General features: G+C 48.2%; 7 protein-coding genes across 7 annotated transcripts; 4 read left to right on the top strand and 3 right to left on the bottom strand.

Moving 5' to 3' along the window:
- Positions 1–346: 346 nt before the first annotated feature.
- Positions 347–2,852, bottom strand: P175DRAFT_0474534 (uncharacterized protein). Its single transcript, XM_040895209.1, has 2 exons — positions 2,346–2,852; positions 347–2,274 (listed from the first exon to the last, which is right to left on the bottom strand). The coding sequence occupies exons 1-2, from the start codon at positions 2,729–2,731 to the stop codon at positions 708–710; spliced, it is 1,953 nt and encodes a 650-aa protein (XP_040754295.1). The 5' UTR covers positions 2,732–2,852; the 3' UTR covers positions 347–707.
- An 866-nt stretch (positions 2,853–3,718) lies between these two features.
- Positions 3,719–4,918, top strand: P175DRAFT_0499445 (MDR family NADP-dependent oxidoreductase). The gene has a single exon (XM_040896739.1). It carries the CDS (start codon positions 3,803–3,805, stop codon positions 4,835–4,837), a length of 1,035 nt encoding a protein of 344 aa, XP_040754294.1. The 5' UTR covers positions 3,719–3,802; the 3' UTR covers positions 4,838–4,918.
- Positions 4,919–5,228: 310 nt separating this feature from the next.
- P175DRAFT_0432332 (CybS family protein) lies at positions 5,229–6,174 on the top strand (the record flags this gene model as incomplete). The annotated part of the gene is made up of 5 exons (XM_040893534.1): positions 5,229–5,361; positions 5,484–5,501; positions 5,709–5,775; positions 5,837–5,956; positions 6,009–6,174. 5 exons carry the CDS (start codon positions 5,229–5,231, stop codon positions 6,172–6,174), a joined length of 504 nt encoding a protein of 167 aa, XP_040754293.1.
- A 331-nt stretch (positions 6,175–6,505) lies between these two features.
- On the bottom strand, positions 6,506–7,282 carry P175DRAFT_0420743 (nucleotide diphosphatase; the record flags this gene model as incomplete). Its single annotated transcript, XM_040893101.1, has 1 exon — positions 6,506–7,282. A coding segment is annotated over one exon (777 nt), but the record flags the coding sequence as incomplete, so codon positions are not given.
- A 908-nt stretch (positions 7,283–8,190) lies between these two features.
- P175DRAFT_0432508 (uncharacterized protein) lies at positions 8,191–8,631 on the bottom strand (the record flags this gene model as incomplete). The annotated part of the gene is made up of 1 exon (XM_040893543.1): positions 8,191–8,631. A coding segment is annotated over one exon (441 nt), but the record flags the coding sequence as incomplete, so codon positions are not given.
- Positions 8,632–9,388: 757 nt separating this feature from the next.
- Positions 9,389–10,198, top strand: P175DRAFT_0529984 (uncharacterized protein; the record flags this gene model as incomplete). Its single annotated transcript, XM_040899742.1, has 2 exons — positions 9,389–9,509; positions 9,576–10,198. The coding sequence occupies 2 exons, from the start codon at positions 9,389–9,391 to the stop codon at positions 10,196–10,198; spliced, it is 744 nt and encodes a 247-aa protein (XP_040754290.1).
- Positions 10,199–12,762: 2,564 nt separating this feature from the next.
- Positions 12,763–14,900, top strand: P175DRAFT_0430958 (uncharacterized protein; the record flags this gene model as incomplete). The annotated part of the gene is made up of 2 exons (XM_040893451.1): positions 12,763–14,676; positions 14,739–14,900. Coding segments are annotated over 2 exons (2,076 nt in total), but the record flags the coding sequence as incomplete, so codon positions are not given.
- Between the last annotated feature and the right edge of the window lie 405 nt (positions 14,901–15,305).

Genomic DNA, 15,305 nt, shown 5'->3' with positions numbered 1-15,305 from the left:
GATTGATTGATTGATTGATTGATTGATTGATTGATTGATTGATTGATTGATTGATTGATTGATTCATAAATTGAAATGGATGAATGAAGGAAGGAAGGAAGGAAGGAGTGAGTAAGGGTTTGTATTCTATTTATGATGCTTGATGGTGTCATTTCTACATGTATGTATGTATCTATGTATGTATGTATGTATGTATGTATGTACATGCAGGAAGCAGAGAGAGAAAATAATTACGGGAGGGTTACTAGGGTACTTCATTCAACGTAGTAGATAAGTAGCTAGCTATAACTATAGAGTACCTATCTCCTACTCAAGAAAAAAAAAAATACCCAAATTAAAGCAATTCATTCAAATACAGAGGAGAAGAAAGCAAAGAAGATCTATGATACAATATTTCCTATAAATCGATACATATCTTACATTCCGGGTTCATATTCAAAAGAGAGCCAGAGCAGATAACATCACGAAAAAAAAAAAATGCGCATCGAAAGCGGCAAAATCACATGTGATCGTGAATATCTGGAAACAAGAGAAGAGTGGTGATTTGATTGTGGAGGATGGATGCCCCATGACGCCGCCCAAATGCAAATTGAAGTTTCCTTTTTTCCGTATATTTTCACAATGTTTTATTCCTGATGGAAAAGGGGGGGGGGTATCAAGAGAAACAGCACAGGTATTGGTGTGTAAAAATTGAGAGACAAGAGGTTCTAGTATTCTTCGTAGTCGTTGCGTCGGCGCGAGTCCTGGCCACCGAATCTTCTACCGCGTTGCTCCCGAGGACGATAGGCTCGATCGTTAGATTTGTAGGAGGAGGTTCGGCGATTGGAGCGGGAGGAACGGTTGTTAGAAAAGGAGCTCAGGGCTTGGCCCATGTGGTTGGATAGAGCGGGGATCTTATTCAAATAGTATCCGTGGGTGGCAGCGTCGGTCATGATCCGAACTATTTCACCTTTGTGGGGGATTGCTCGGACCAACGTGCTCATGTGGGATTGCCAAGCTTCGGCCCGGGTGTTGGAGGGGATTCCTTTCATGGCAGCTTGCATTTGTTTAATGTGCGTAAGAGCTTCCTTGGGAAGCTCGCTGTCTGGGGCGGCAAGGTCCATGGACGGGACCGTGAGAGATGTGTCATCTTTCTCGATGGGGATCTTGTGCGTAAATTGGCGGAATGTGCGGGTTTCTGCCTCGTGAAGGATGATCCAGCCTTCACCGGTTTGGTTTGCGCGTGCCGTTCGGCCCAGTCGATGGATGTACTTCTCCCGATCCTGGGGAGTACCGAGTTGGATGACGTGGGTAACGGCCGGGAAGTCCATACCTCGGGCGGTCACATCCGACGAGAAAAGAATTCCTGACTTGCATCTTCGGAACCATTGGGTGACTTGAGTTCTCTGCTTCTGGGTCAGACGCGAGTGGATTTCCCCGAGGTAAACATTGGGGAAGGGGTGTGCGCTGAGTGGGTTTTCGGGATCGCTAAGCAGGCGATCAAACGCCTCGTAGATGAGGTTTGTCAACTTATTAGCATTGATGTACACGATAGCCTTGAACGGGCGATCTGCCGGGGCATTCTGGATCAAATTCTTGACCAACTCCAGAAGGGCAGGGAAAGCATGCTCATAGCCCCGGAGGAAAACAGCCTTCTGGGGGACCGAAAGGTGGGTAGGAGTTTCGTCGTCACGAACAGTCTTGAGAAACTGGAAATTAGGCTTCATGGTGCTCCGGACCATCCCCATAACCTCCCTAGGCAACGTTGCCGAGAACATAAGTACCTGACGGTCAACTTGAGTTCTCTTTGGAAGCAGATCCTGGATTTCCATGAGATCGGGGGCAAAGCCATCATCCAGTAAGCGGTCTGCCTCGTCCAGAACCAGGCAGGAAAGCTTTGGCGCTTCAATTCCGTTGTATTGGTCTGATAGAAGATCCTTTAATCTGCCGGGTGTACCGACAAGGATATGACAACCCTCATTTTGGATCTGCTGCAGCCCACTTCGCCTCTGAGTGCCTCCCACCGCAGTCTGCACAACCAACCCGGTGTTGGCACAGACCCGTCTAGCTTCTGCTGCGATTTGCTCTGCTAGTTCTCTTGTTGGCGAAATAATGATGGCTCTGATATCCGCTGCACTGATTCCATTGTTATATTGGCCACGAAAGCGTCTGTTACCCTTCTGGAAATGGTGGTTATAGGCGGACTTTTCCACGGTTGGATCGCTTAATATCCGTTGGATCACGGGCACAAGAAAGGCGAGGGTTTTACCGGTTCCAGTCTTCGCTTGGGCCAAACTAGAGGGTTCTCAAATCAGGACTCTAGGTCTTTACTTGTGGTGACGGGGGGATAAGAGGGGACAACTCACACATCGACGCCGGTTAAACTAGCTGGGATGGTCAAAGACTGAACATCGGTCATAGTTTCAATGCGCATCTTTTGGGTAATAGAATTGATGACTGCCGGATCAACGAGTCCCTTGGCTGCGAGGTCCTGAAACTTGACGAGAGGTTCATTTTTCTGTTCCTGTCCTTGCTCGAGGGTATCATTCTGCACGGCTGCCTCTGTAGACGAGAAGAATCGGGCAGCAGAGGGATGATAAAGTGACTTGGCTACATAAGAAGAAGAAGAAGAAGAAGAAGTAGAAACTGAAGAAGCCCATTGGAAGCGTTGCGGAGTTGACCGGGCGGAAAGGGTTCGAGTGGAAGCTCGCAGCGCATGGGTGACGCCGTAGCGACGAAAAGCACCCAACATGGTGGGTAGCTTGGAAAGTTGAAAAAAAAGGGAGGGGGGAAGGATCAGTAAAAGAGAGAGGAGAGAAAACTTTTTTGAAAATAGATGGAAAGAAAGGGAAAAAAGGGAAAGGGGGATGAGTGATGGCGATGGAGAGCAGAGAAAAAAAAATAATCTGCTGGAAAACACAAAAGAAGCGGCAGAAAAGTCGGATTGAAAGGCGGAGAGAGAGAGAGAGAGGGTACTTTGGAGCAGATTCTCTTGTTTCTTGTATGATTTCAATGAGATTCCAATGATTTGCTTTTAAGATATTTGATATTTGTATTTGATACTTGATACTTGATTGATCTGTAGAAATGCAATCATTCAGAGTGGAAGTGGACGATGTAGTTGAGAGGCTCAAGTTTGAGGTTGTATCTATCCTATCCTATCCTATCCTATCCTATCCTATCCTATCCTATCCTATCCTATATACTACTATAATATATTATATGATATGATATATAGATCAGACTTCCAGAAGATTTACCTGATGCTTATTTGGTTTATCCACTACCTACAAAGGGAATAAGGTCAAGTATCTGAAGATTTCCTCAACCAGACCCGCTTCCACCACTAGAAGAAGGGATCAATTGATTATTTAGTCGTCAATAACCCTCCTTCCAGCAACATCTCCGGGCCCTCGGTCATCCTACCCAGAACGTATTATCCCGTTGCCCAACATGTCTTGAATTTGTTTTTCATTTTTTCATTTTTTTTTTTTCATTTTTGGGTGGTTTATGTCGTTTCGTCCGGTATTACGGTGCACTGGGTTCCTCTTGCGACACCTGAAGAGGATCCGTGTGGCTCTCTCGAGAAAACTTCTTTAGCTTCGATACGTAAATTTATCATTGCTTGCTTTATAATCTGCTGTGAAGAAATTCGGGTGCCGAGGCATATCTCGTAGGGTTGGGTATATAAAATTCTAGGGATTCCACCATCGACGGTACCATCGCTGAGGTTGTCGTGATATCATCGGTTTTCTTTTTTTTTCTTTTCTTTTTTTTTTTTCTTAACGCATAAGCTCCTCAATTCTCTCTCTCAAAATTCATCATGCCTGTCAACAAGGCTCTCATCTTTAAGAAGGTCCCTCAGGGATACCCTATCCCCGGACAGGATCTCGTCATTGAACCTGTTGCATATGACGCCAACACCCCCGCCCCCGTGGACGGAGTCTTCCTTCAGTCGCTCTACACCAGCTTCGACCCTTACATGCGCGGCCGCATGCGTTCTGCAGAGACCAAGTCCTATTCTCCAGCCTTTGACCTCAACAAGGCCATTGAAAGCGCCTCCCTTGCCAAGGTGGTCCGCTCCAATAATGACTCCTACCAGGAAGGCGACGTGGTGATTGGACGTCTGCCGATCCAGGAGTATATTGCTTTGGGTCCCGAGGAATTAATTCGCATCCGCCCCCTCGAGAACCCGCTGGGCCTTGAGGATATCCGTGTCTTCCTTGGCGCGCTGGGCATGCCTGGTCTGACCGCATACTCTTCCCTCTATGAGATTGGCAAACCCAAGAAGGGCGAAACTATCTTTGTCTCTGCCGCCAGCGGTGCGGTCGGTCAGATTGTGGGCCAGCTTGCTAAACACGAGGGCCTCAAGGTCATCGGTAGTGTGGGGTCAGACGAGAAGCTCGACTTCATCATCAACGAACTGGGGTTTGACGGTGGCTTTAACTACAAGAACGAGAAGCCTGCGGATGCGCTGGCTCGCCTAGCTCCCGAGGGCATCGACATCTACTATGAGAATGTCGGGGGGGAGCACCTGGAGGCTGCATTGAACGCTATGAACAACTTTGGCCGTATTGTGATGTGCGGTCTGATCTCGCAGTACAACGCAGCACCTTACCCGATTAAGAACCTTCAAAATGTCGTTATCAAGCGTATCGACATGCGCGGATTCATTGTGAATGACCCGGGAATGGGCGACAAGTACTCCAAGGAACATCAGCAGAATGTGCAGAAGTGGATCAAGGACGGTACCTTCAAGGTTCTCATGCACGAGACTGAGGGCATCGATAATGCAGCTGAAGGCTTGGTGGGCATTTTCTACGGCAAGAACATGGGCAAGGCTGTTTTGAAGTTTTAAAATGAAGGAATTGTATTTGGATGATAGGTATGTAGAATATAATGAGGAGCTACAATCAGCGATATGAAAGTAAGAATATGAGATAGTTATAACACCCTGGTCTCTTACATATTATAACAATCATCCCTAGGTGAACCCCCATCTATTAAGTGTTAAAACGCAATTACCGGAAGGCCGGCCAAATTCGGCTGGGCGGAGAGAGACGAGCCAATCACGTAATCCACAATGTGATGACCGCATCCCGAACGGACTCCCGAGGTTCCATGCAGCGGAACTTCACCTTCACGACGAACTCAACTCTGTCCCTGCTCCCAAGAGTGTGCTGTGTCTCGTGGTGCGCAGATTCGCAGATAGACACCTTCCTCTCTCTTTCCATATCAGACCTGTTACAATGGCCTCTCTCATGCGCCAGTCTTGCCTCTCTGCCCTCCGGACGCCCTTGGCGACCCGGAATGCCGTGGGCATCTCCCAGGTTGTGGCTTTCCATGCCTCCGCCAGGAAGCAGATTCTGCCTCCTCTTCCTCGTGAGTGATGCTCCGATCCCAATTATACGACTAGGATTGGCCATGGCCGTAGCGATGGCTCGTTTTGACCGGAATTGACCGGGATAGAGCCTTGGAGATGCATGCTAACAGATTCGCTACAGAGACCATCCAGGGAACAAGTACGTGATATCTCTATATTTTACCCTTGTTGGAATTGCGAATGGATAAGAACGACAAATGAAAAGATTCTTGTTACCGGGGGGGGGGAGGAAAAAGAAGAAGAAGAGAAGAAACAAACAAAAAAATATATATATATTCTGGATACTACTACGAAATTGGTTTATGGACATTCGAGATAGCGATATTGACTGGATTCCTTCGTTTAGTGAACGACGCTGCTCCCATCCCCACCCCCCACCCTTCCGAGGGTAGCTACCACTGGACTTTTGAGAGGTGCGTTGGATGGCCCGATCATATGGCGGCAACAAGGAATTCCTCTAATCTCGCTCCATAGACTGGTGACCGTTGGTCTGATCCCTCTCACCATTGCTCCCTTCGCTGCTGGATCCCTCAACCCCGTTATGGATGCTGTGCTCTGCTCGCTCCTTGTCGTCCACTCTCACGTCGGATTCCAGTACGTTGACCCGGGCTCGGAAAACCACTCCACCCATAGCTGACTGTTGCAGGGCCTCTATCATTGATTACTTCCCCGAGCGCCGTGTCCCCAAGACCCGTACGTTCCTCAACTGGGTCCTGCGTGCCTTTACCCTTACCACCGCTGTTGGTCTGTACGAGTTTGAGACAAACGACGTGGGTGTGACAGAAGCTATTAAGCGGGTCTGGAAGGCATAGACGGAGTATCCCCATTTCTCTTTTCCTTTTTTTTTTTTTTCTTTTTTCTTTCTATTATATCAGAATTGTCATGTTAGGGCGTCTGCCTCTGTATATGTGTTTTTTATCGGTAGCAACTCAGATTCTCTGGGCATAAAAATCTATGTAACTTGATTCAAAAGATTCCTCTTAAATTGCTTTTTGGGCCTCTATAAACATTCCCAATATCTAGTTAAAACGACCAGCGTTTATAAGTATCAAATATCCGAGGTCCCAGCAAATAAAAAAAAAAAAAACATTACTCTTCATCCTCGTCCACATCATCATCATCATCATCCTCATCCTCATCCTCATTCTCGTCATCCGCCTTCTCCATCACCCGCTCAATCAACTGCAACGTCGCCTTCAACGGCAACCCAATCACATTATCATAACTCCCGTCGATGCCCTCCACCAGAATCGACCCCAACCCCTGCAACCCATAGCCACCGGCCTTATCGGCACCCTCGCGCGTCCTCACATACGCCAAGATCAAATCATCCGTGACCCCGGCATCAAACCTCACATTCGTCTCCTCGATCGTGGTCTCCAACGCATACCCCGGCTGCCGCGCACTGCTGAGCGGCGCCATGGCCACGACAGCCGTGTAGACTTTATGCTCGCGGGCGTCGCGGAGGGCCTTCAACATGGCGATATGGTGGGCTTCCGAGCGCGGCTTCTCGAGAATCGCAAGCCCCGAGGCCGCCGCCGGCCGCGTGTCCACGACGATGGTGTCCGCCGCGAGAATCAGCGCCGGCTCCCCCCTGGCCGCGTTCATGATCTCCTGCTCGTACACGGCCTGCGCCTTCTTCGTGGCCGTGGCCAGCACGTATTCGATGGGCGCCAGGGTTTTCGGCAGGTCCTCCGCGGCGTTGGACGCGATGATTTCGAGCTGCGGCAGGTTGAGGTGCGAGATGATTTGGCGGCGCCGCGGCGATGCGGATGCTAGGATCACTCGTTTGTTGCGGAGGTCGTTTAGCACGGGCAGGGTCAGTGGTGGCGGGGGTGGCAGCGTGCGTTTGCTTGTTATGGGGGCGGCGGCGGCGGCTGCTGCTGGGGTTGCTGTTGCGTCTTCGTAGGCTGGGGGTGGAGGGTGCTCGGGTTGGTCGCTTGGAGAGCCGGGGAGAGGAGGAACCTTTATGTCGGGCATTGTTCTGTTTCTGTTTCTGTTTCTGTCTCTCTGGCTTGGGGCTCTTTGGTTTTTTTTTTTTTAAAGAGGGTTCACAGTTCGGGTTGTGTTGGTTTGGGGGGTACAATTGATATCAAAAGGGCGGTGGGACTCGGCAGTTTGTTCGGATTATCGACTTATCCAGTTCTGGATTGGTAAGTGATCCCCAGTAAGGATGTGCATGGTGGTGTGCATCAATGGCTAGGTTGAAGGTGAGGTATATACGAGTACAGTGGTGCTGGGTTCACCCTTCCATGATCGATAGATGATGACGACCTCAGCTACAGCAAACTCTGTTGACTAGGTATATAACATGTTCAAAAGTTTAAAATAGGTTTCAGTTGATGTATCACATATATATGTATGGTAGCTCACAAAAGAAGTACCTTCTGCGGGTAAGATTCTCTTATGCTATGCGGAGAACATCATAGCCCTGGAAAGGTCAAGTAAGCATTGTGCGGAATATAAATTGATAGTAGGTAAGGATTCGTTCCACCAGGATACATGCAGTCATATCCATACACCCAGACGCCCCAGCTATCGACCAAATGGTGTAAGGAGAATAAGAGACTGCAAATGTTGAAGAGCAGTTGCCAGCAAAATCGTCGACCAAGAGCACTGCCAAGAGGACACCTAACGCTCGCCAGATATAAATGCAAAGAACCCAAGCCACTTGATAGTGTGCGTATAGATCCACACAAGCAACAATAGATACATAGCGCCGGTTTACACAGAAGAATGAAGCAAGGATATCAAACAAGTCGTGAAAAATAAACTTCAGCTCCGACGGGCCTCGGCACGCAGATTCCGAAACACAGCTGCCTTGGTCCTCACGTTCGTAAATTTTCGTTGATGCATCCGCCCCTGCGTTCGATCTCTGCAATAAGCTCCTTGCGCTCTTGCATCTTCAGGTGAATAAAGTCCACGGTCTTTTTGAGCACAATGCTTTCGCTGCGGCCCTGGCCTTCCAGGCCCGGAACAAGCTCGGTAAGCCTGTCGAACCCTTCGCGAATTGCTGCGCGTCGCTTCTGCTCGGACGCAATGTGATTGTTCTTCTTCTCTTGTTCTGTCAGGCGGGGCTTTTCCTTCTCCCCGCTAGCGCCTCCTTGACGTGCTGAGTTGACGGTAGGAGTTGATGAAGACCGGTCATGGCGATCATCTACGTTGGTAGATGCACTAGCTGCGGTAGGGGAGTACGAAGGCTCCGACAAGTTGGATGCAAGCAACGCAGGAGGTTGTGCGGATGGCATATTGCCTGGACGCTTCTTGACAACGCGGTGGATTGAGAATGTGGATGTTCAAGAGGACCAAGGAGGGGGTGGAATCATGTGACTCTGAAGCTGGCTCATATATACTAGAGAAGATAGATATAGAAGATAAATATCAAAAGAAGAGAAGAAGAAGAAGAAAAAAGGGAAACACAAGAGGTAGAAATAGAAAGGGAGGACTTAGACTAAGGATGAGAAATCGAGCAATCAAAAGATCACCACTTGATTCTGAAATAACAACAACCACATTCAGAGTCACGGAAATCCCCAGCCTTTCACAAACCTTAAATTAAGTCAAAACGTTAGCGGGCGGAGAAGTTGACTCGTGTCCCAAGCATGAAAGTCCTAATTAGGTCATAAGCTCTGCCTGCAATTAACTAAACCTGGGAAAGTTCTTGGTCCAAAAAAAGGGAGAAAAAAAGAATGGATCCGAACCGTTTCCATCAGGCCAGACGGTGTACTAGTGCTGCGCCGGATCAAGCAGGTCAAGTCAAGATGGGAATGCGGGCCTTGACATCTTCACGTCATCGATCTCTGAGAGATTGCTTGACATTGCTTGACATTCAACCATCGTGATTAATTTTTATCCTTGTCCTTAGTCTGATCTTCGTTTCTGCTCTTCGGCAGCTTGGCAATATATTCACGCCCTCCCCCCCGATTGGCTCCTATCACCTATGATCTCACGCTCGCATACTTCGAGATCCCGCTCTAGCTACTTGTCCCCGGATTGTTGAGCTGAACCACAACACACTTGTTTAATATGGATCAACATGAGCCTTTACATGGATCCTGTCACTGTGGTCGCAACCAATATCTGATTCGAATTCCTGACGATGTGACCGAACACGCCCGTATCTACTTCGATAGCGGCCGGGACAATCGTATGCATATTCCCTTTCTCTACCGGATCTATTCCATAACTAATACACCTTCAATTCAACTCGTAGGGAGATTCTACGGCACCCCTCTCACCGCATGGCTCCGGGTTCCCTTGACCTGGTACCAGTCTCATACCCAGTCGTACTTTCCGGATGAAACTCACAGAACCATCCGTCGCATCTTCTCCCCCCACAATGCACCCCATACGCAGCGTGTGTTCTGTGGGGTTTGCGGAACGCCACTCACTTACTGGAGTGAGATTCCTCAGGGAGAGTCTGACTATATGTCTGTAACTATTGGCAGTCTGCGCGGTGATGATCAACGGATGCTGGAGGATCTAGAGCTTCTCCCCACATCGGATGAATCGGAAGAGTCGACAGCAGAGCCAAATTCATCTTCTCAGTCGTCGACTGTCGCTGTTCCGTCTGCTGGGCTTGAATCAGGCTTGACTCGGACTTATAGAGAAGGAACAACGGGCGGAATTCCATGGTTTGAGGAGATGATCGAGGGCAGTAAATTGGGCCGATTGATGAAAACGAGACGTGGAGTTGGGGTTAGTGATGACCAATCGACAACTATAGAATGGGAGGTCAGCGAGTGGACTGATGCCGGACCAGGGGAAGGAGGGAGCTCAACAGTGCAAGCTGTTGGAAAAAGGAAACGTGGACAGCATCAAAATACTGAGGGTTGAGCTTCTTCAATAGCAAGACCTAATTTCCTCGTCACATACTAAAAATTATGATCTAGCCTTAACCTGTTCATCAGGCAGTGTAAGCTGGGAAGTATGTATGTATTATCAGAGCAAGCTTACCAAGGAAGGCCCCTAGCCATTTACTTAGCTATTCTAAAGCCGTAGCTACAAGTAATATGTTGAACATGAGCAGGAAAGAATGCCTAAGGCGTGATTCTCTTCACCATGTTGATTTCCTAAAGGGGAATCGCTTCGCTTAAGTTGTCATATCACGAGCACAGTGAACACACGTCTTTGTCTAATTCTTCATGTCAAACACTGAAAAATAATCTCTTGCATGTCCTCCTATCCTCTGATTATCTCTTCCTTGATATACTTTCTTTCTACTGCAAGTCCTACATGGTGGTCTAAGCTACTAGCACTGTGACACAGCATCTCATACATGTACCGCAGAAGACTTGCTACCAGGTATTTTAACCCCAAGTGGTATTCGTTGGACTTGGTTATCCACAGTGAAGGACAAAGCTGCTATGCAGTTGCTTTGTCTTCTGAGCCCCTGCTTGAGCATCAATGCTAATCGATTCTATCCACAAGTCATATAGACAACGTGAAAGAATAGCAGAAAGCCCAGTTGATTTCCAGTACCTGGAAAATATCTCTAGGTGGACAAACCAAGAGATATCAAACGAATGAAGAAAATGGAGAAGGAGTTGCCTCTCTTTGAACTGAAACGAAACCATTTCTTATCAGTATTGAGGCCGAAATGTGGCCCCGGCACTGAAAAGAATGAAAAACGGCACAGAGATTTGAAGAAGGCTTCAGCATCTAGTTTGCTGCAACGCAATGTACTAGAGCCGCTCAAAGCTACCTTTAGTCGACAGGGGCTGTACAGCAAACGGTCTCATCCAAGAGCCGGTTCCAGGCTACCTTTATCAAGCCCAACGAAAAGTAGCACGCCTGAATTCTCAGGATGCCCAAGGCTTGCTGGATCACCATTATCACTGCCTGAAGAATCGAAGAGCCATAAAATAAGGACAGTCCATAGAGCTCGGGGAATAGTGGGAGTTGGTGGCGACACCCCATTTATAACTCTTGCTCAAGTTGGGGCAATAAGGCCGGTTCGCTATCAACCACGGCATAATCTCCAATCTCCTAGCTTTGCAGCAATAGAAGGTATTGAGAACAAACCGCAACCTCCAAAACCAGAGGCAAAGCGCCAGTCACCGTACCCAGGAACGATGCAAATGGTAAAAGACTGCCAAGTGGGATATAGACAGCAGAGGAGGGATGCTGTTAAGTGTGTCATGAGAATGAGGTTGATAAAGAGACTGAGTAGATGTCTTAGATCAATGCATCTCAGTGTCCAGAGGACAATTGGAGCACCCGAGGTATGTAAGGCCAAGAACAGGTCTGAGATGGATGCAAATACTGATTGACGAGAAGCACAAAGCCGTGCACACTTTGCAGGAAATTCGAAGAGCTTCAGTACTGCTGCGGCGGCCTGATTCTCGGAGGGCTTTGTCAGTTTCAAGGGTAAGTTGTATCAAACCTATTGGAGAAGGATGCACAAAATGATAAGGTTACTTACCATACATATCCTGGAAAGAAAATCTTAAAAGGCAGTCGAATGGCCTCTATACTTTGGCGAAAAGTGGAAGGATGCTCTGCATCTGGCGACATAGGGCCCGGGCGAGAAGCGAGGAGGATATCTACCGCAGTCTCAGTGAATATCCACGAATGCCAAACGGTTCGTGTCTCTTCATTGCCCTACCGAGAGTGGCTAGCCCTTTTGCATAGAAACACAAGCCCTCTTTTCACAGAAGAGTATGAGCAGGAGCCCGCACACTTCCTCCCCCCCGACACACCTCCCTTTAGCCAAAACGCTGGCAATCATTTATTCTTCCCTCCCCCCAACATCTTTCAAACTACCTGTCCTCTTTGTACCTTCACAGACGATAGTTTATCAGACGGGTATTCTACTTCTTCTGAAGCTACAATCACGCCTTGGAATTTCGATTCCCTCAGCAACATGCCTCCAGCAGGTGAATCATCACCCGAGCAGAGCCTTGAGCCAGGACACCAAATTGCAGATGACAATGATGGCGAAGATCGCTCCAAACTTCAAAAAGGTAAGTGGCTGGTCCCTATATTCCAAGGCACAGAGATCTCAAACGTAATGCCAAACGTGTGGAGGTTTGTCACGTCACCTACCACGGGTTTCGACAATCCAAAGCACATATGGGCACTTTTGAAAAGATCTTGATTCTCTCGTAACAGGACTCTCTAAAGTTTTTAAAAGCTGACGAGTGCCAAACAGACCTTCCAGATCATACAATCCAGTGTGAAATGGCTAGCTCCTCGTCAGGTTCTCAGGGCGTTTCCAAGTCCGACTCTCTCCATCACACTGACCAGCCAGGTAAGCCTTGCCATCACAATTTTCATAAGTATTCTAGCTAAATGTTTTTAAAGCAGAGCCACAAAAAGTTAGTCCAGCTCAAATTTCTGAAGAGCCGAATACTCCGGCATCACATTCCCTAGAAAAGCAAAGAGACGATTCCATAATCTCTCGCATTCCCAGAGGACCCCCTTTAAAAAGCACTCAGGGAACAGCTTCTTCATCGCAGAAAGGGATTCGGTGTGCTGCGGACCAGCGCAGTTCCATTCCTGTTGCTGTCCACAGACTCGGTGGAGAGCAGTTGAGTCCTCTCGCTAACGACAAGCAGTCCGAGCCCTCTTCCAGTGGAATACGTGTGGTTGATAAGCCTAGAGGGCCTCGCCCCCATCCATCAATTGAGCAGTCTGACCTCACTGGGCCCGAGTTAGGTCAGGAGACAGACGAGACATCTCAGCAAGCCCCTCCATCTCCATTGTCATCCAACAGTAGCTGGGATTTTGGGAACGAGGATGAGACTGAGAAGCCACCAACGGTGTTTACAGGTGAATTTCGCACTCGTGTCCTCAAAGTCCCTGGCCACAAGAGCTCAGGCCCAACTCTTCGAATTGCTTCTTCAGCCGAAAATGTCATCATGGGATCAGCAAATAATGGCCAAGATTACGTTGTTACTCAGAGATCAAATCCTGCGAAGGTCAAATACCTCGACAAGATTATCCCAACCACCCCTACAGAGACGAGCAGTGCAAAAGGTACTCGTTCGGCTTTGAAAAAAACACCTGAGTCAACTACCAGCGGTGGCAGTAGTCACGAGGGCACACCAGTGGCTAGAAACTTTTGTCGCCCACAGATTTCGCTTGAGATGATAATACCAAAGAGACACCCAAGTCGTGAAATGTCAATTTCTCGAAAGCCTATCACAAGGGACGGACTTGGAAGCCTCTTGTCGTTAAGTCCAGGGAGTCTGCGCCCCGAAAATGAGCCTGCTGTTCCCAAGATCCCAGAAAGATTTAGCTCTAACCAGAAGACTGCAATAACCCAGCCAGTATCCAAGGCAATGAGTCCAGTGACCCCGGCAAAGAGCGCGTCGCAGCCAAACGACTCGCCTATCGAACTCTCAGGATTTGAGACTCCGATGCCCAGGACTGTACTGAAAGTGGCGGAGATTCTTCCTCATCCACCTCGGACCTCTTCTCTCCAGACTTTGTCGAACTTCTCCGTCGACGCAAAAGCGCCGCAGCCTGTTGCAACGGAAACTGATCCAAACAAGACCACTGCTTCAAGTCTAAGGAGAAATGTGACATTCAACGATATTGTACCCTGTGGGGCCAGCGAAGAGCAGAACGTCCAGGACAGTGATAAAGTTCGGCTTCCAGAATCCAAAAGCAATCATATTCTGGGCAGCTTTCGCAATATCTTTAAATCTCGGATGAATGCCCTAGACAAGGGACGCGGTAAAAACCAAGAGAACACCCCGGAGCCTGCAAAGGAAAATCTTAGCCTACACACTGATCAAAATCCCAAAAAGGCTGAGGAGATTAATTCTGATGTTGGGAAGACTCCAAAGGTGCGGCCCAGGTACACTAGGCTCTCTAACGGAGTTGGTTGGGCTAGGGGCCCGCGTAACCCTAAGTCCGCAAATGAGTCGCCTGCAACCCCGGCTCTTCCTCGTTTGCTTGCACCTCCTCATAGGACCCTTGATGAAAACACACCCTCATTTGCCCGTCCCACCAAGTCAACGCGTAGAAAAGCTGCCTATGGTTTGAGGGGAAGAACATCGACCCCGGATTTTCATTCACGCAGAGGCCATGTGCGGACGGCTTCAACCGGGAGTCCTCAACGTCTGAGCCGTGGGCCTAAGTGTAACCCGCTAATGCTGTCACCCCTCAAGATATCCAATGAACCCCATCCTGTGACGGTTGGCCAGCCTAGCCCTCTGTCTAACAAGGCAGAGTCCATACAAACTGACTCCAACTCTAACAACTTGGTTCCCAAAAATCTCGATGCAGTCCGCAATTGTTTGGAAACGCTGTGCCGGAAGGTTGGAGAGGCGACTATACCATTTGAGAGAGACAGATACCTCAGAGTGAGTCCACCAATCATACTCTACAAATTTCGTTTTGCATTAGGGCTAACGTTTGCTCCCAGCTTGCCCTGAACTTGCAACAGCAGCTCGGAGACTACCGGAGCATAGAGAAAACGGTCTTGGATGCTGAGGCACTGATCAAAGAGATGCGGATGGAGAGAAATGATGTGGAAAATACCCTCAACACTAGTCTTTCCGAGATTCAGGCCCAGCTTGAGGAATGAAGTAAGACTAGTTTTATGACTAGAATGGTAATTGTCCTTCTTTGTCTGGTATGAATGGTCCACTAAATTATGTCCAGCTTTCTAGCTACTCTTCTGTGTCGTAAGTCAACAGCCACAACTGATAATTCTTTGAGTTGGCTTTTTTTTTTCAGTCTTGGATTCATAATTACTGTTCTTTTTCTTTGAAATTGACAACCCAGCCTCTGACCTCCCAGCCTCTTTGTGCTCCCTCTTTGAGGAAAGACTGGGTCCGAAAAAAAATCATCAAAAACAGTCGAAAAGAAGAAAAAAACCCCCACAAAAAAAGGGGGAGGGAAAAAAAAATAGAAGAAAATACAAACACTGCAAAAAAAATTAACAACTTGAGAATCAGAAAAAGCAGAGAAAACATTATTCAAGTCGGTA

Source organism: Aspergillus ochraceoroseus (genome assembly GCF_002846915.1).
Source record: "Aspergillus ochraceoroseus IBT 24754 chromosome Unknown P175scaffold_2, whole genome shotgun sequence".
NCBI classification, from domain to species: Eukaryota; Fungi; Ascomycota; class Eurotiomycetes; order Eurotiales; family Aspergillaceae; genus Aspergillus; species Aspergillus ochraceoroseus.
This window is presented reverse-complemented; position numbering and strand designations above follow the sequence as displayed.